At 45.8% G+C, this 20,438-nt stretch overlaps 1 protein-coding gene across 10 annotated transcripts in view; it reads right to left on the bottom strand.

Moving 5' to 3' along the window:
- rapgef3 (Rap guanine nucleotide exchange factor (GEF) 3) overlaps window positions 1–20,438 on the bottom strand; it is a 50,169-nt gene that overhangs the window by 17,641 nt on the left and 12,090 nt on the right. For 6 of the 10 annotated variants that reach the window (XM_042099467.1, XM_042099461.1, XM_042099463.1 and 3 more), the window contains one exon: window positions 10,559–10,603. In XM_042099467.1, the coding sequence (XP_041955401.1) occupies window positions 10,559–10,603 (45 nt within the window). Of the gene's footprint in view, window positions 1–7,904; window positions 8,521–10,558; window positions 10,604–20,421 lie in introns of those variants that run through there. The other 4 variants (XM_042099464.1, XM_042099465.1, XM_042099466.1 and 1 more) reach the window with 2 other exon arrangements.

Below are 20,438 nucleotides of genomic sequence, written 5' to 3'. Positions count from 1 at the left end.
TAACAATCCTCCTCCTGCAATACAGCACCTCCTCCACTAACAATCCTCCTCCTACAATACAGCACCTCCTCCACTAACAATCCTCCTCATTACAGCACCTCCTCCACTAACAATCCTCCTACAATACAGCACCTCCTCCACTAACAATCCTCCTACAATACAGCACCTCCTCCACTAACAATCCTCCTCATTACAGCACCTCCTCCACTAACAATCATCCTACAATACAGCACCTCCTCCACTAACAATCCTCCTCCTACAATACAGCACCTCCTCCACTAACAATCCTCCTCCTACAATACAGCACCTGCACCACTAACAATCCTCCTCCTACAATACAGCACCTCCTCCACTAACAATCCTCCTACAATACAGCACCTCCTCCACTAACAATCCTCCTCATTACAGCACCTCCTCCACTAACAATCCTCCTACAATACAGCACCTCCTCCACTAACAATCCTCCTCCTACAATACAGCACCTCCTCCACTAACAATCCTCCTCCTACAATACAGCACCTGCACCACTAACAATCCTCCTCCTACAATACAGCACCTCCTCCACTCCTCCTCCTCCTGCAATACAGCACCTCCTCCACTAACAATCCTCCTCATTACAGCACCTCCTCCACTAACAATCATCCTACAATACAGCACCTCCTCAATCCTCCACCTACAATACAGCACCTCCTCCCTCCTCCATTAACAATCATCCTACAATACAGCACCTCCTCCACTCCTCCTCCTCCTGCAATACAGCACCTCCTCCTTACAGCACCTCCTCCACTAACAATCCTCCTCCTGCAATACAGTACCTCCTGCCTCCTCCAGTACTTCTGACACACAGTAGGGACATAAAACAAACAGATCCCCCAAAAGTTTTCAGATCCACAAAATACCTTCTGACTTGTGAATTCCTATGCTGCACGGATGCCTCCATAGCTCAGAGGCTTTGTGGAGTCTTACTACTGCAGCCAAAGGATGTCCTGTTGTGAGTAGAGTATGGTGAGTTTAATGGATGTCCTGTTGTGAGTAGAGTATGGTGAGTTTAATGGATGTAGTGTTGTGAGTAGAGTATGGTGAGTTTAATGGATGTCCTGTTGTGAGTAGAGTATGGTGAGTTTAATGGATGTCCTGTTGTGAGTAGAGTATGGTGAGTTTAATGGATGTCCTGTTGTGAGTAGAGTATGGTGAGTTTAATGGATGTCCTGTTGTGAGTAGAGTATGGTGAGTTTAATGGATGTCCTGTTGTAAGTAGAGTATGGTGAGTTTAATGGATGTCCTGTTGTGAGTAGAGTATGGTGAGTTTAATGGATCTAGTGTTGTGAGTACAGTATGGTGAGTTTAATGGATGTCCTGTTGTGAGTACAGTATGGTGAGTTTAATGGATGTCCTGTTGTGAGTAGAGTATGGTGAGTTTAATGGATGTCCTGTTGTGAGTAAGGAGTATGCTGAGTTGAATGTTTTAAGGAGAATAACGTTGTAATGAGTCTGGTGAGAAGAATCTAGAATTTGAAACAGCTGGACACAGAGGCCAGGTGTCAGGCAGAAACGAGTGAAACTGTTTTTGTCGGCTACTTCTTTGTTTATTGTTTTCAGTGTTGGCCTGCCGCATCTCCCCCCCAGGCCTGGTCTGGCAGGAGCTCCAGAGGAGGTGATCGGCCCCTGACCCATAACAGATCAGCTGACCCCAGACTGCGTTGGAGGGGGGGAGGGGAACCCCCAACACACTCCTCAGCCCACCCGCTCCACACAGGACAGACCAAAACACCGCCATCCTGACAGAAGCTTAATCAAAGGGAAGTACATGTCAGCATAATTACTACAGGCTTGTTTTGAACACCAAATGGACTTGTGAACAACTCTGCTTCCTTAAGTGCAATTAGTGAGCTTCGTCACGACGACATTGTATTCATATAATGTATCCACTATAGTAGAACAGTTCATTTACTCATATAATGTTATCCACTATAGTAGAACAGTTAATTTACTCATATAATGTATCCCTTATAGAACAGTTAATTTACTCATATAATGTATCCACTATAGTAGAACAGTTCATTTACTCATATAATGTTATCCACTATAGAACAGTTCATTTACTCATCTAATGTATCCACTATAGAACAGTTCATTTACTCATATGTATCCACTATAGTAGAAAAGTTAATTTACTCAAATAATGTTATCCACTATAGAACAGTTCATTTACTCATATAATGTATCCACTATAGTAGAACAGTTCATTTACTCATATAATGTTATCCACTATAGAACAGTTAATTTACTCATATAATGTATCCACTATAGAACAGTTCATTTTTAAAGGAGTGTGATTCTGACGTTTCAAAGCATGTTCCTCTGTCTGATGTCTGATATCCGACGCAGAGGCCGCTCCACCACTCGACTGCTCGCCCCCCCTCCTTCTTGTCCCCGTGCTCGTCCCTGTGCCCACACACACTGACCGCTGACCCCGCTGCCTCTAAATCTCTGTGCTGACGTTCTGACTCCCAGCCACCGAGCGGGACTGCCAGCGGGAGTTCACGGCTATCCCACAACCCCTCCCATCGGACCACACAGCCGCTCCGTCTGACGGGAGACCTCTGGCCTGAAACGTACCCTCTGAGGCTGCATGACGTGGTACATGCTGATACTTTTGGACTGACGCTGCATCGACTGTCTCCAGTGCAGTATGTCCATCTGACGTGCGGGCAAACCTCGGCTGATATCGCCAGACTCGCTCACTTTCTGGAGTCACTCACTTTGTGGAGTCGCTCACTTTGTGGAGTGAGTCTGGGTGCTCGCCATTGGGAAATGTTTCCAACCCTAGCGTTATGATGAGCGTAGACTTTGTGTTTACATTGAAATCACTGCTCCTGCCTATCAAATCACATTGATCAGAGATTTCTAACGTTATACTTCCACCTTTACAAACTGATAATAAACTCCATCGGCAGTCAGGAACCAGTCATGTACCTTTGCTGTATTAAATGTACACATTGTTGCAACTGTTCTTTTTTAAATATTTGCAGGCATTGCTACAGGCGTTTACCACTGTCACTTACATTTTCAAAACTAACAATCCTGGTGGCTGAGGGAAATGTGAGTGCGTTTAGAGAGGCCAGACGAGTCTTTCAGTGAGAAGGAGATGAGACACAGGTGGGCAGGGCCAGACTAGTACACGCCCACAGCAAAAATCTCCCCCAGTACACCCCCCCCCACACACACACACAGACACACACACGCACCAAACACACACACACACACTCACACACACGCCCTGTCCTGGCATTTCCCCATTTACTTTTCACATATTTACATTTCCACTATCATCACTTTGTTCACAAACAAACTCAGAGAGCTCTCTATTTGCGGAGTCAAACGCGCAACAAAACAGCCCAGTCACAAGTGCCCTGGAACAGCCCAGTCAGCCCCGTCAGGGTGCCCTGGGGCCCTGCGACTCTGTGAGGTGTCTACGGTGTCCTGTTTGAGAGACACGGCTCTTGCTGAATGCATGCAGGTCATGTGACATGTGAGACTATTGTTGTGAGACTGACTGGTGCTGTGCCAAAGGAGATTGAAAGCAGGATGTAGGACACTGTTAGCACCAGCACCGTTAACAAGCTCTTAACTCTGGCCCCACGGGGCATCATTATGGGTTCAGCACAGCAACGACACGGCACAACACGTTACCACTAGGGCTGGGTGATATGGCTGAAAACTGTATCACGATATAAGTATTTCTATATCAGGCGATATCGATAATTATTGATTTTTTAATCTATTTCAGATAAGGACCAGAAGAAAAAAACTTAACCTTCCTCTGATTTTAATCACCTCAGTTATCAATCAAAGCAAACAGGGAAAAGAAATAGCAACACAATCATGAAAAACACTCAAATAAATAAATGTACACATAAGTCTGAATGAAAAGCAGCACTAGTTGAAGCCTGGAATTATTGTAAAAGTAGCTTAATTTGCTAGTTTATCATAGTCTACTGGTTAGACTGTTCAGTTTCCCCACATGTGTTTATGTTTCAAATGAATACTTTTTCTCCTTGGGACAGGTCCGTTTCAGTCTTGAAAAATACTTTTCCATTTGCATCGGGATTGAGATGATTAGAACTTAGCAGCTTTGAATGCAACAGTTTTGAACAAATTTGTGCATCGTACTAATGATGCTAACCGGATTTAATACCAATTTAGCCAGTAGTCTTGCACGATTGTGAATTCTTTGGATTACATGTGCATCCTGAGGAGGGATGCGCCTGTTGAGAGGGAGAGAGAGCACGGGGCAAGGACTCATTGAGAGTCTGTGTTGAGGTAGGCCTACTTCTATCCCTACTCTGGTAGAGTTGCACATACTACAATGCAAGATATATTTAGCCTGTTTATTTATGGACAACGTAAGGCGGGAGGTGTGTGTTGCTTTTAATTATCGAATGTTCTATCAAACATATTTTTTATTGATATCGATTACATGTCTATTGCGATACATGTCGCTATCGTTTTATCGCCCAGTGTAACAGAGGTTGTAATTCATCCGCCGCTCACGGCCCTCGAACCCGCCACCTCAACACACACCGGCATGGGAGTCGAACGCTCTAACCACTGAGCTAAAAGCCCAGGCTTCCAACTCAGTGGTTAGAAGTGTTCTTAAGGTTAGGGCTGTGAGGATTTACACGGGCAACTAGCACGCTAGCTCAGTTCGCCTCCGTTACACCAGCCCTACTTACCACACTAGGCCTGAAGCTGACCTGCACGTTAGCACACTAGGCATGAAGCTGACCTGCACGTTAGCACACTAGGCATGAAGCTAACCTGCACGACACGTTACCACACTAGACATGAAGCTGACCTGCACGTTAGCACACTAGGCATGAAGCTGACCTGCACGTTAGCACAATAGGCATGAAGCTGACCTGCACATTACCACACTAGGCATGAAGCTGACCTGCACGACACGTTAGCACACTAGGCATGAAGCTGACCTGCACGTTAGCACACTAGGCATGAAGCTAACCTGCACGTTAGCACACTAGGCATGAAGCTGACCTGCACGACACGTTAGCACACTAGGCATGAAGCTGACCTGCACAACACGTTAGCACACTAGGCATGAAGCTGACCTGCATGTTAGCACACTATGCATGAAGCTGACCTGCACGACACGTTAGCACACTAGGCATGAAGCTGACCTGCACGACACGTTAGCACACTAGGCATGAAGCTGACCTGCACGTTAGCACACTAGGCATGAAGCTGACCTAAACAACACGTTAGCATACTAGGCATGAAGCTGACCTGCACGTTAGCACACTAGGCATGAAGCTGACCTAAATAAAGGAAATCATAATCAGTCACCCATTGCAAAATATCCCAGTTCCCACAAGATGTTTTTATTTCTGTGGGTTATTTTGGACAACTGTCTCTAAAGAGTCAGGCTTGTGTCAACACATTTTGTTTTCCTTTTGCATGGAATGCTCTGTTTGAGGACGAAAAAATCAACAACAATATCATCGGCCAGAAAAACAAATCATCCCATGAGTGACCAGAGCTTCTGTATTGATCATGTTGGATCCTTTCATTTGGGCTCCATCCTGTGGAGGAGGAAGTGTGTGTGTGTGTGGAGGAGGAAGTTTGTGTGTATGTGTGTGGAGGAGGAAGTGTGTGTGTGAAGGAGAAAGTGTGTGTGTGTGTGTGTGTGTGGAGGAGGGAGTGTGTGTGTGTTGAGGAGGAAGTGAGTGTGTGTGGAGGACGAAGTGTGTGTGTGTTGAGGAGGGAGTGTGTGTGTGTTGAGGAGGAAGTGTGTGTGTGTTGAGGAGGAAGTGTGTGTGTTTAGGAGGGAGTGTGTGTGTTTAGGAGGAAGTGTGTGTGTGGAGGAGGAAGTGTGTGTGCTGTGCTGCTAAGGAGGGAGTGTGTGTGTGTTGAGGAGGGAGTGTGTGTGCTGTTGAGCAGGAAGTGTGTGTGTGTTGATGAGGACACCTCCCGGAGTGTGTGTGCTGCTCGGGCTGGGCTGTCCACGTGGGCGAATCAACACGCTCGACCTGCGCGTGACCCCCGTGGGAGGCCTGCAGCCTTCGCTACAGAGAAACAGAACTCAGTGGAGGCAGGCCGGCCGGCCGTGGGCAGCCGAGAGCTCTCACCAGCGCATGGTGACACTCCAACACTACACACACACTGAGCACAGGTATCGGCTATGTGTGTACAACACTACACACACACTGACCACAAGACAACAGCTATGTGTGTACAACACTACACACACACTGACCACAAGACAACGGCTATGTGTGTACAACACTATACACACACACTGACCACAGGTATCGGCTATGTGTACATTATAGTCTTCATTTTTACAGTGAATAAAATATACTAAGAGCTATTGGTGCTGAATCAAAGTGTGCTTACTGCTAAGGCCTATTTACAGACCTGCAAAATGAGAAAGGCTGGAACAGCCTGTAGGGGGGTCTGGGGGCATCCCCCAGTAGAAATGTAGGGATTTTAACATGTAAATAAAGCATCCTGGTGTACTCAGAGATTAACATAAAGGGAACAAAATGCCCAAACCAATGGGTGAAAACATTAAATTGTTTTTTTCAATTGATAAGACAGTATTGTACATTTAACTATATTTTCACTTTATTACCAATATCTGTAGTTTCATTGCTTCTAGGCATAATTCTAATTGCATATGGCTTGCCATATCTGATGTTTAGACATTAAATGTTACAATGACTACAGATGCACACACTGCCAGGTCATGGCGCCGCCGATGTAGCAGGCAGCTCACTGCGCCAGGATTAGTGTGTGCTTCACTTCACTGTGTGCTGTTTGTGTTTCACTAATTCACCGATTGGGTTAAAATGCAGAGACCAAATTTCCCTCATGGGATCGAAAAAGTATATATACTTACAGTATACTATACTTATACAAGTTGTCAGTGTGTTCCCAAATGCTTCATTAAATTTGATGTGTTCGCCAGTAACACGCGGCAGTGAAGGCGGCTTAAGAGTAAAATGTAGAAGTGCCAGGACTGCGCACTGGTGAGTACCGACCCACCTCGAGCCATCCATATTGTAACAGGAGACGACAGAACCCTCCATACTGTAACAGGAGAGGACAGAACCCTCCATATTGTAACAGAACAGGACAGAACCCTCCATACTGTAACAGGAGAGTACAGAACCCTCCATATTGTAACAGGAGACGACAGAACCCTCCATATTGTAACAGGACAGAACCCTCCATATTGTAACAGGACAGAACCCTCCATACTGTAACAGGAGAGGACAGAACCCTCCATACTGTAAAAGAACAGGACAGAACCCTCCATACTGTAACAGGACAGAACCCTCCATATTGTAACAGGACAGAGCCCTCCATACTGTAACAGGAGAGTACAGAACCCTCCATACTGTAACAGGAGAGGACAGAGCCCTCCATATTATAACAGGACAGAGTCCTCCATATTATAACAGGACAGAGCCCTCCATATTGTAACAGGACAGGACAGGACAGAGCCCTCCATATTATAACAGGACAGAGCCCTCCATACTGTAACAGGAGAGTACAGAACCCTCCATATTGTAACAGGACAGAACCCTCCATATTGTAACAGGACAGGACAGAGCCCTCCATATTGTAACAGGACAGGACAGAGCCCTCCATATTGTAACAGGACAGAGCCCTCCATACTGTAACAGGAGAGTACAGAACCCTCCATATTGTAACAGGACAGAACCCTCCATATTGTAACAGGACAGGACAGAGCCCTCCATATTGTAACAGGACAGGACAGAGCCCTCCATATTGTAACAGGACAGAACCCTCCATATTGTAACAGGACAGGACAGAGCCCTAACAGGACAGCCTTGAAGGGTGACAGCTCAGCAGGCTACCTGAAAACCACTACAAGTTGCCTCCTGCCTCCTGTTCTTGCGTCACCTTGGCAACAATACAGATCGCGTCTCTGAAAGTGGCTGCAGCTTTGCTGCTACAAAATCACAGGAAAACACAGAGCTGATAAGGTCGGCCAGCCTTCCGGAACACGCCGCCGCTACTGCAGTTCTCCCCGTTAGCCAAGAGAGTCCAAAATACCTCAGCTGGCTCCTGGAACAGACGAACAAAACACAACACAACACAACACAACACTCAGGGGCCTATGTCTACTCCAGGACTGGCTGGCTTTGAGTTGAAGGGAAAAGGCATTTGAAAGCCAAGGCATTTAACTAAACACAATTGTACATCTGAAGGTCATCGGAAAATAACTACAGTTAATGTTGTGGGGATTATTACTGTGCTGAGAATACGTTTTGCAGCACCACAGCAGGAGAGCTCTTGATTCAATGAAAACTAAATGGAGTTCATTTTAGTGTGAAGTCTGGTCCTCTAGGCTATAGAGTTCAGTTCAGGAGGTGTACGGCTTTGTGATGGGCAGCTCTAAGAAATGGGGATAAGCCACACAACAAGGGGTAGGGTTGGGTAGGGTGTGTGTGTGTGTGTGTGTGTGTGTGTGGGAGGGGGGATTGGGTTGGGTAGGGGTGTGTTTGGAGAGGGTGTGTGTGTGGTGGGGGGGTCGTTTGAGCAGTTAGGGCTACAGGGCTGAGTAGTGCCCTTTAGACTCCTTGTGACGTTCCTTCTGCCTACCAGTCTTGGAATGTGTGCTTGGGTCAGTGTGTGTGTGTGTGTGTGCTTCTGTCAGTGTGTGTGTGTGTGTGCTTCTGTCAGTGTGTGTGTGTGTGTGTGCATGTGTGTTTCTGTCAGTGTGTGTGTATGTGTGTGTGTGCATGTGTTTAATATGTGTTTGAAGACTGCCCCCGACAGCATGTGGGTTATTAACACAGTAAAAGAACAAGTTCAGCAGTTGTGGAGTTTGCCAGCGCTGCAACTCTGGGAGGCCAGACGAGGAGGCTCTGAACAAGCCCTTTGAGTTACACTACTCTTTTACTGGGCAAGTATATCACTCCTCAAGTTATTAATTACTTGGGCAAGGAAATCACTCCTCAAGTTATTAATTGCTTGGGCAAGTAAATCACTCCTTAAAGGCAACGTTTTCGTGTTAATTAATCATCTTCTTAAGTCGGTATATGGTTAAATGACTCATTACGGGGCGAATGAAGGTTCTCTCGCCCACCCCTACTGCCTGTAGGAAGAATTTCCCACATAGGTTCGGTGTATCCTACCCGCCGACCAAAGCAGGATCAGTTTACAGCACAGAGGCAGGCTAACGAAACGCTAGCGATTGTTGCAAATGTGTGTATAATGGCAGAGCCGGCGAAGAAGCACCGAAAACACTTGACGGAAGATGCAAAGAAAAGGAAAAGAGCTTCAGACCGAGCGAGGGGGAGTTTCAAAGAGAAAAAGCATCAGGCTTGCCTGGTGTCCCTTTAAGTTGGAAACAGGAACAACTAAGATATGCAGAGGACAAGAGAGAGAGAGTTTATGAGGGAAATCATGTCATTACTGTAATGTCATTACATGTCAGAATTGCTCAGTACTATCATAGAGCTGTGACAGACTTGGTTGATGAAGACACAGAGTTTAACATTTAACATACAGTACGGTGTGGGACACACATGGAACACAGCATTCCTTCTTCTCCCAAACACTCAGTTATTAGCACATCACATGACCCTGCAGCGAAGGAAGGCATCTTGTGATGAAGGAGCTAACACTACTCAGAAGCTGCGCCCACAGGACTACACAGAGAGAGAGAGAGAGATAGAGAGAGGGGCAGAGAGAGAGAGAGATAGAGAGAGAGGGGGGGATAGAGAGAGAGATAGAGAGAGAGAGGGAGGGGGGAGAGATAGAGAGAGAGGGGGGTAGAGAGAGGGAGGGGGGAGAGATAGAGAGAGAAGGGGGAGAGAGAGAGAGATAGAGAAATATGGAGAGAGATAGAGAGAGGGGGGGATGGAGAGAGAGAGAGATAGAGAGAGGGGGGAAGAAGAGGGTTAGAGAGAGAGAGAGATGGGGAGAGAGAGAGAGAGAGATGACCACTTTTCATGCTTCTCAGCATTGCTCCGTGAACACACTGATTGTTTTGCAAGAAGATGCCATGAGAGTGAAGAATGAAGGAGACGTTGTGTATCCCACTTTACAGCATGTTGGACTACGCTGGGAACGCTAGGGAGCCAAGCCCCTTATTGCTGCCCAGACGACACACACACACACACACACACACACACTGCATCAGCACGAGGCCGTCACATTCGCACACAACATACTCACACACATCACACTCACACACACAACACACTCACACACATCACACTCACACACAACACACTCACAAGCACAACACGCACACACACAACACACTCACACACACAACACACTCACATACATCACACTCACACACACACAACACACTCATACATAGAGGATTCCTATCTATTCATCAACATCATAATTATACATTTCATATTTTTTCAAATGTCTCTGGTTTGAATTGTTTTTATTTATCATTAAACTCCACTATTTTCCCTGCGGAGCCTGGGAACCTGAATCAGTACTTCTGAACATGATGGAGAAGAGAGGCCTCCACGCCCACTACCTGCTTCATGGTGTCCTTTGTGTCCAGGGCGTCTGGCAAAGGGGTCTGGAGGAGAGAGAGAAAGAGGGAGACAGATGAGCGCACAGTCAGATTCATATTCAGCAGGAGTCCTTTAACAGAGCGCACAGTCAGATTCATATTCAGCAGGAGTCCTTTAACAGAGCGCACAGTCAGATTTATATTCACCAGCAGTCCTTTAACAGAGTGCACAATAGGGCTTTGACTCCGAACTTCATTATTCGAATATAATTCGATTATTTTAAAAATTAAAGATATTCGAACAAATTTTAGGGATCTCTTAATATTTAAACCTGTAGCCTATGGAGATAATTTTTTGTAAATGTATTTGGTTGTAAACGTTGTTTTCAATTCAGATTCCGAGGTTTTTTTCACGCCTGGTGAAGTAAAATCGTGAGCTCATTAGCAAGGCTATTATTGGTCATCTGGGCTCCTGTAGGTGACGTTAGCATCCTGGCTGGTTCATGCTTAGTGAGTTCCCACATAGACATAATAGACACTTTTATTTTAAACTTAACCTTCCTCTGATTTTAATCACCTCAGTTATCAATCAAAGCAAACAGGGAAAAGAAATGGCAACACAATCATGAAAAACACTCAAATAAATAAATGTGCAGATAAGTCTGAATGAAAAGCAGCACTGGTTGAAGTCTGGAAATATTGTAAACAAAGTAACGTTAGCTTAAAGGAGAATTCCGGTGTGATATTGACCTAAAGTGTATTGAAACATGATACCGAGTGTGAACGTATGTCTCATAGCCCATCTCGACTTGTCCCCTGCACTCCAAAATCTGGCGCTAGTTAGCCGATGCTACCAACAACTTTTTCAGTAGTGGTGCTTCGGCATCGGGCTAGCCATGCAAATAAATCACTGTTTTACACCCATTTACGAGGCTCAATGTATCTCCACACTTCATTGGTAGACTTCCTAGGGCCCTGACATTTAAAACGAGACATTGAGAACTTTGAAAAAGCACTGGTAGTTTACTTACAAGACGATTTATACAGACAGTATCTTCACGAAGTTTAACGTTTGCAGCCATCTTGAATTTAGTCACGATAAGTCGAGCAACGAGTAAGAATGAACAGGTATGATAAGGGATCAGATTCCAAAAATAATTCAGTGGAAATGCATGGATTCCAGTTTCTTCCAGTAGCAGCAACTGGAATCCATGCATTTCCACTGAATTATTTTTGGAATCTGATCCCTTATCATAGCTGTTCATTCTTACTCGTTGCTCGACTTATCGTGACTAAATTCAAGATGGCTGCAAACGCTAAACTTCGTGAAGATACTGTCTGTATAAATCGTCTTGTAAGTAAACTACCAGTGCTTTTTCAAAGTTCTCAATGTCTCGTTTTAAATGTCAGGGCCCTAGGAAGTCTACCAATGAAGTGTGGAGATACATTGAGCCTCGTAAATGGGTGTAAAACAGTGATTTATTTGCATGGCTAGCCCGATGCCGAAGCACCACTATTGAAAAAGATGTTGGTAGCATCGGCTAACTAGCGCCAGATTTTGGAGTGCAGGGGACAAGCCGAGATGGGCTATGAGACATACGTTCACACTCGGTATCATGTTTCGATACACTTTAGGTCAATATCACACCGGAATTCTCCTTTAATTTGCTATAGTCTACTGGTTAGACTGTTCAGTTTCCCCACGTGTGTTTAAGTTTCAAATGAATACTTTTTCTCCTTGTGACAGGCCCGTTTGAGTCTTGGAATACTTTTCCATTTGCATCGGGATTGAGATGATTAGAATTTAGCAGTCAATTTGAATGCAACAGTTTTGAACAAATTCGTGCAGTGTGCTAATGATGCTAACCGGATTTAATAGCAATTTAGCCAGTCGTCTTGCACGATTAATGTTTGGATTACATGTGCATGCTGAGGAGGGATGCGCCTGTTGAGAGGGAGAGACGGCTCGTGTCCATTATCGCGGCAAAGCCCACCGCGCTGCACATAGCCCATTGATTTCCTATGGAGAGCGGCAAGGCGTGGTTTAAGTTTCCGCAATACACTTTGGGAAGGCGGCGCGGCCATTCGAACAGAGGCGGCGCGTCAAGAAGTTGGGCTCGGCTGAACTTTATGCAAATGAGAGCGGTTAACGCGAGGCGGTTAGCCAATGAAAGTACATCTTCGGTAAACAAGTTCTGTCCTTTGCTCTAGTCTTCCGGTCCGGAACAATAGCCTGCGAGAGAGAGCGCACGGGGCAAGGAGAGTGTGTTGAGGTAGGCCTACTTCTATCGCCTACTCTGGTAGAGTTGCACATACTACAATGCTTACTGAATGTTCTATCAAACATATTTTTTATTGATATCGATTACATGTCTATTGCGATACATATCGCTATCGTTTTATCGCCCAGCCCTATGCTCAATAATAACAATTTTAACACACGCATAAATACTCAGCCTTTCGTGCACGTAGTCTATTGACATTGACTGACACACTGCCCTCTGGTGGACAGAACATATAGAACTTAAGTTTGATACCAATATCGGTCTTACTGAAGACATATAATGGTTAAAATATTATAAATACATATTTGAATATATTTGAATTTTAATATTAATAAACAAACGAACTTCGAATATGATTTTTGGGCAAAAGTCAAAGCCCTAGCACACAATCAGATTCATATTCACCAGGAGTCCTTTAACAGAGAGCACTGGTGTTATTTAGCAGGGGTCCTTTAACAGAGCACTGGTGTTATTTAGCAGGAGTCCTTTAACAAAGCGCACAATCAGATTCATATTCACCAGGAGTCCTTTAACAGAGCACTGGTGTTATTTAGCTCCTTTAAGGTCAAGAGTGAAATGAAATGCAAAGAAGGACACTGCAAGTGCTGTGAGGGAGACATTAGAAACTGATAAAGTGCCAGTGACCTCTAGAACTGGACATCCAACACACACACACACACAGATGCCAGTCACCTCTAGAACTGGACATCCAACACACACACACACACAGATGCCAGTGACCTCTAGAACTGGACATGCAACACACACACACACACACACACAGATGCCAGTCACCTCTAGAACTGGACATCCAACACACACACACACACAGATGCCAGTCACCTCTAGAACTGGACATCCAACACACACACACACACAGATGCCAGTCACCTCTAGAACTGGACATGCAACACACACACACACAGGAGCCAGTCACCTCTGCAAATGCAAGAATTCCACACCATGTTTCGGTATAGTATTAGCACAATGCAGTTATGTCAAAATAAGCATCAAACAACGTCAAACTCATTTTTATGTTACAATGACTTATACAGTAATATGGAGAATGAAGTCTCAGACATTGTCATTGCAGGCCCACAATACTTAATATTAGGCTCTATGTAACGCTATTTAAAGAAGGCATTACAGCAGCCACAGGGCTATGTAGCGCTATGTAAGGGATAATGTATAGAACGCCGGTCATTATTGGGAAAATAAGTCCCGACAGGGCGAACCAGATCCCAATGCACAGCGGAGGGGTCTTGTTCCGCCCTGAAGGGACTTATTTTTCCAATAATGACCGGCGTTCTATACATTATCCCGCTTATTACACGGCTACTTGCCAAAACGAAATAATAAACTCCCCACGATGTGACTTTAGCCTACATAGCCTAGCCTATTTGTTACCGTTCATCGTGGCATTTGCTGAGAAACAAATAGTTCGCAACAACACATGCTGAACTTGAATCAAACATTCTTTAGAACACAGCTGATCAACCTTCTGCTTTCACTTTTGAATGAAGTATAGGGCTACGTAGCGCTATAAGATATTACTGCAGCTACAGGGCTATGTAGCGCTATAAGATATTACTGCAGCCACGTTGGTCTAAAGGAGCTGATGAGATTTAGATCGACGTGTAGCTTTGGAAACACAGTGCATAACAGTGACCTATGCTAATGACAACTGGTCTGGTGCAATGCTTTGAAAACAATGCTCACACACACACACACTCACTCACACACACACACACACACAAACAATGCGTTTGAAAGTAATGCTCAACCTCAACATGAACAATAGCTCAACCTACTATGGACCTCAAATTACTGAGGAATATGAGATGGCACCGTATAGCGGTACAAAATATGACTGTATGACTGCCCGCCCTGCACATTCTCTCCGTAAAAATAAATCACCTTGTCAATTTGTCTCCTAATGTCCAATATATTTAGGGTCTAATTAGTGACGGTTGATGGAGCTCAGAACAAAAAAGGAACACACACACACACACACACTCACACACACACACACACACACACACACACACACACACACACAGAATGGCATCTGAGGAATGGACTCTCCATAACCCAGCACCTGCCGTCAGCTCATTAGAATCTCATTTGAGTTCAAAACACAGTGTGTGTGTGTGTGTGTGTGTGTGTGTGTGTGTGTGTGAGTGAGTGAGTGAGTGTGTGTGTGTGTGTGTGTGTGTGTGTGTGTGTGTGTGTGTGTGTGTGTGTGTGTGTGTGTGTGTGTGTGTGCGTGCGGTGCGGTGCGTGCGTGCGTGCATGTGTGTGAGTGAGTGTCTGTGTGTGTGTGAGAGTGTGTGAGTGAATGTGTGTGTGTGTGTGTGTGCATTTGGGTCCAAATACAGTATTACACCGAGATGCAGACAGGAATCTGAGTGGAACTTCTTCTGCATACCATAGATAAAGTTAATGAAATTACTGCAGGACAAAAATTACATTGAGCAAGATGGGAAATTAATTAATTAAGCAATAAGCCCCGAGAGGCCGTAGGTTACGCTGATTCTACAACAGCTAAGGGGCGTTGTTAGGCAAGACGCGCTAGCGGAGAATCAGTGTAACCTACGGACTTATTGAGTGGCTTATTGCTTTTCTAAAACTGTTACTCTAAATACCTGGCAAAGTTTCATAAAGTAAAGGCACAGCAACTAGAAATATAACGAGTTATTCCTATTTCCTAGATAATCATTCTTCCGCCAAGGAATATATTTCCTCTATCTGAATGGTTGCCAAGCAACGTTGAGACACAGCTACTTAAACTTTTGTATCAAGTTATGGTAGCGCAGTAATATAGAATGAAATGCGGTCAAGGTGTATGTTTATGCTGGATTTTACAACGGCATCGAACTTGATTCAGCCAATCACAATCAAGGACCGGAACTATCAGTTTTAGAATGAAGAGTAACTGCGAGAAAACACATAAGAGACTGTCTGGGACTTTTCCTTTAAGGTGTATCAACACAACCGGCTTGACTAGTTGTGAGATTAAATCAACTGAAACGTAGAAGTACAAGATGAGAACAGACATGCAAAAAGCACTTTTTATCTACAAATTTACAATCAGATGTTTGCTTCAAAATATGTGATTATGCTGGAATGCAACTTTTTCACCCACAAAATTATGTCTCATTTTAACATTACAACACTTCTACACAGCCTGTTAACACTAAGGCATTCTGCAATATCTTACAAATGTATTGAAAATATTTTAAAAAGAGCTGAATTATTCTAATTTTAATAGAAATTGGTGGATATCTGAAATATAGGCCAGATTTTCCATCAAACATGATCATGAGTTGAACTTGAGCAAAGGAAATACTCCAGATGTATACCTCAACGAGCAACAACATTTCCCGACACATTTGAACGTCATGAGAACTGATATAGCTCGACCACTGACCGCTATGCCTTCCACCACATACTCTCAGATTCTCAGACTGACCTGCAAAAAATCCAGGAAAGGATGGATGATACCTAACTTGGTTGAAAACCAAAACCAAGTTTTCTTTCCTTCAACAGAAGCATATAAAAAAAAACCTAGCTCTATCCTTATCATTTAAGGCAGTTACGCTGAAAACAGCATTTGTTCAGAGCATGTTTGCAGTTTCACTGCAGCTCCACTGAGACCAGTTCTCTTGCCAGCCCACGGCCACTTAAGCGCTGCAAAACACCGCTGATGAAGCGCTGCAAACAACGCTCAAGCACTTCAGCCGCTTGATTGGGCACCGAAGTGTGAATGAGAACTGGGCTCTCGAGTGGCCAATCTCCTGCCCGCGGGGTCGGTGCCGCGCTCAAGGCCTGTGCTGGCCACCACTCCACACAATGCACAAACCACTTGGGCAAAAACTCCCTGCTGCACGAGTGGACGACTGCCACGGTTTGAATCTGTGAGTGAAGCTGGATTTCAGGAGTCTGGATGAAGTGTGTGTGTGTATGTGTGTGTGTGTGTGTGTGTGTGTGTGTGTGTGTGTGTGTGTGTGTGTGTGTCTGGATGAAGTGTAACATCTTCTGGCAAGGCCAGCATGGAGGGCAGGTGCTGTCTGCAGAACACTTGGTCTCAGACATTTGGACTCTGACATTTGTTATGCACATCTGTGTTTTTAGCAAACTTAACAGACGAGAATCAGCAAAAAATGCAATAAATCAAACGACGAAACCATGCACGAGCATGTCACAAAATAATGAACTTTTAGGCAATGTTCGGCTAATGTTTGTGTTCTGAAATACACTGTGATGTCAATAAGACACTTTTTAATAACATTTACAATGTTCTCATCTCTCTAGGGTGGAAATAATTACTCATTTCTACTGCACATCCATAAGTCTCATTTCTATATGTCTCATTTCTGCTGCACATCCATACGTCTCATTTCTACTGCACATCCATACGTCTCATTTGTACTGCACATCCATACGTCTCATTTCTATATGTCTCATTTCTGCTGCACATCCATACGTCTCATTTCTACTGCACATCCATACGTCTCATTTCTATATGTCTCATTTCTTCTGCGCATCCATACGTCTCATTTGTCTCATTTCTACTACCCATCCATATGTCTCATTTCTACTGCACATCCATACGTCTCATTTCTACTGCACATCCATACGTCTCATTGTTACTGCACATCCACGTCTCATTTGTCTCATTTCTACTACCCATCCATATGTCTAATTTCTACAGATGTGCGAACATTTGTGCTTGTTGTGTTTGTGTGACACTCTCAACCACTTCAGAGTTAAAGGACACAGGGGCCCAGGGATACCTAAGACACACACTTTAGGGGCCATAGGCTTGAGATGGACCTTTGCCTCTCTTTAACACACACACACACACACACACACACACACACATCCACACAGCCACCTCCACTCCGGGGCATTGAAGCGTGTGAAGGTGAGAGCTCTCCGCCCTCTCGTTCTGTTGACTGAGTAAATTTAGTAAACTGAGTAAACTGAGTAAACTGTGCCAACGTGTTCCTGCATGGTCACATGTGCCCAGGGAGCCAGAGGGTACACAATATTACTTCTGATTGGTGAGACAAAAAAACAGGCAGCGGGACATTTGGATCTTGCTGATTCGCTGCTAATTCTCAAACATGACGCACCTTAGAACAACCTCTAGCTGTGGCACTGGCCAACAGGTCAAAAAAAGCAGAAGTCCACCAGCACTGGTCTCTAAAGCACTCTTGTGTTTTTTTTCTCTATGCCAACACACTGTAAAAATAGGCACTGGACATTGGACTGTGGCCTAGACAGGGGCGTGGCATGGGGTGGTGGGGAGTACTGTGGCGTGGCGTGGCGTGGCGAGGCGTGGCGTGGCGTGGCGTGGCGTGGCGTGGCGTGGCGTGGCGAGGAGTGGCGTGGCGAGGAGTGGAGTGGCGTGGCGTGGCGAGGAGTGGCGTGGCGTGGCGTGGCGTGGCGAGGAGTGGCGTGGCGAGGAGTGGAGTGGCGTGGCATTGCCCAGACAGGGGCGTGGCGTGGCGTGGCGAGGAGTGGCGTGGCGAGGAGTGGCGTGGCGTGGCCTAGACAGGGGCGTGGCGTGGCGTGGCGAGGAGTGGCGTGGAGTGGCCTAGACAGGGGCGTGGCGTGGCGTGGCGTGGCGAGGAGTGGCGTGGAGTGGCGTGGCGAGGAGTGGCGTGGCGTTGCGTGGCCTAGACAGGGGCGTGGCGTGCCGTGCCGTGCCGTGGCGGTGGACATGCCTGACATCAACAACGTCCCTCTCATCTGTACTAGCTGCCCCTAATGACCGTGTGGTATTTCGGTCTATTCCTGGTTTACCTCCCGATGTCATCGCCCACAGTGCTGGAATGCCGAGGCACTGACCCTGAGGCCCCCATCTTAAGGTCTTAGTGACCACCAGCCGCCTGGAGCCCCCCCAGACGTCCCATTCCCAATGTGGAATTAGTGCCCAGCGTGAGGCTGCTTCAAATAGACCTAGTGCTTTTGTTCTGCGCATGTTTGAAGTGGCCTTGATGAGAACGACCAGGCGGCCCAACATGACGGTCCAGGGTGACGACGTGACGTTTGAAATATTCCTGCAGTAATTAGCCAAGCCGTCTCTTGAGGTGCCAACTGGGTTTGTAACAGTAACATGACGGTGATCAACTGTGATCAACTGTGACCAACTCTGTTTGCTCAGCTTGCTCCACTCTGGTGTGTAAACTGTGAGGGCGCCTGTAATTGAATTTGAATTTCCCCTTGGGGATCAATAAAGTATCTATCTATCTATCTATCTATCTAATGAGCAGGCAAATGACCAGTGACCAGTAGCACTGGGAGTACACAACACAACTGACTGAGTTCTGACCATCACCAGCGCAGCCTCACATCACTGGCCCCCTACACACACTGATAGACACAGTAGCTCAGTGTCCAGTGCTGATGACTCTCCTTGTTCATGTGTGTGTGTGTGTGTGTGTGTGTGTCTCTGATTGTTTGTGTGTGTGTGTGTGTGTGTGTGTGTGTCTCTGATTGTTTATGTGTGTGTGGGTGTCTCTGATTGTTTGTGTGTGAAGGGAATGTACATGCACGTGTGCGTCTGGTCAAGACAGGACAAATATAGCAGAGAATGAGAAGTGCGGTCATCTAGGTCTTCCTGTGGCTAAGGAGCTGCCCTTTCTCCCTCTTCTTAGTTTACTCCAGAGTCGAGAGGAGGCCAATACACAATATGCTATTATTAACCAGGCTCCTGCAGGGGCAGAAGAACAACTCTCCGCACACTTCCGCTGCACCCACACCCACACGGAGACAATAGCGCTGTGCGGACCACGAGCCCCCTCCCCGTAGAGTGGAGCCCCATCAGTGAGCCGTGTGGAGCCCCATCAGTGAGCCGTGTGGAGCCCCATCAGTGAGCCGTGGTGTGGAGGCACATCAGTGAGCCGTGTGGAGCCCCATCAGTGAGCCGTGTGGAGCCCCATCAGTGAGCCGTGTGGAGGCACATCAGTGAGCCGTGTGGAGGCACATTAGTGAGCCGTGTGGAGGCACATGTTGCACTGGTGTCCCTACCCTCCCTCCACCCTCCTGCCCCTCCCACCCTCCCCCTCGTCCTCAACTCACATCTCGGCCCCTGTAGTTCCCACACACCGACACCACACTCCTCCTCAAATTCTACACTCGTTGGGCAGTCAGGAAAACAAAGCAAAAGTATGTGTGTGTGTGTGTGTGTGAGTGTAGTGGGTAGCCATGATGTTTCCAATAAATGTCATTGCCTTCCGTGCCTTTTAGCTGCTCTATGGGTAAAACTGTAGCTGCTTGCCCTGTGAGTGTATCAAGTTCATACTATAGTCAATACAAGTGAAAGTTTTCACAGAGAATTTAAAGACTCAAGGCTGGTATTCTATCATCAAGAAATATCCACAGCAGGGCAGTAATGTTGGGAACATTTAGACCATAACTTCCATAGCTTACTTTTCTCAAACTAATCTATATTGCTCGCAAACATCAGGGTTTTGAAGACACTGCTCTGGTCTGTGCGATAGAAGGAGATAAACATATCTAAGCCCCTCCCTCCTTCACTCTTACTGTCTCACAAACTTGAAGCAGACTGATTGAAGAGTGACAGCTTACCCAGCTGATGCCGCGAA

The sequence above is a fragment of the Alosa sapidissima genome, chromosome 7 (genome assembly GCF_018492685.1).
Source record: "Alosa sapidissima isolate fAloSap1 chromosome 7, fAloSap1.pri, whole genome shotgun sequence".
Classification (NCBI taxonomy): Eukaryota; Metazoa; Chordata; class Actinopteri; order Clupeiformes; family Clupeidae; genus Alosa; species Alosa sapidissima.
Note: the sequence above shows the minus strand (reverse complement) of the source record. Positions and strands in the feature narration are given on the sequence as shown.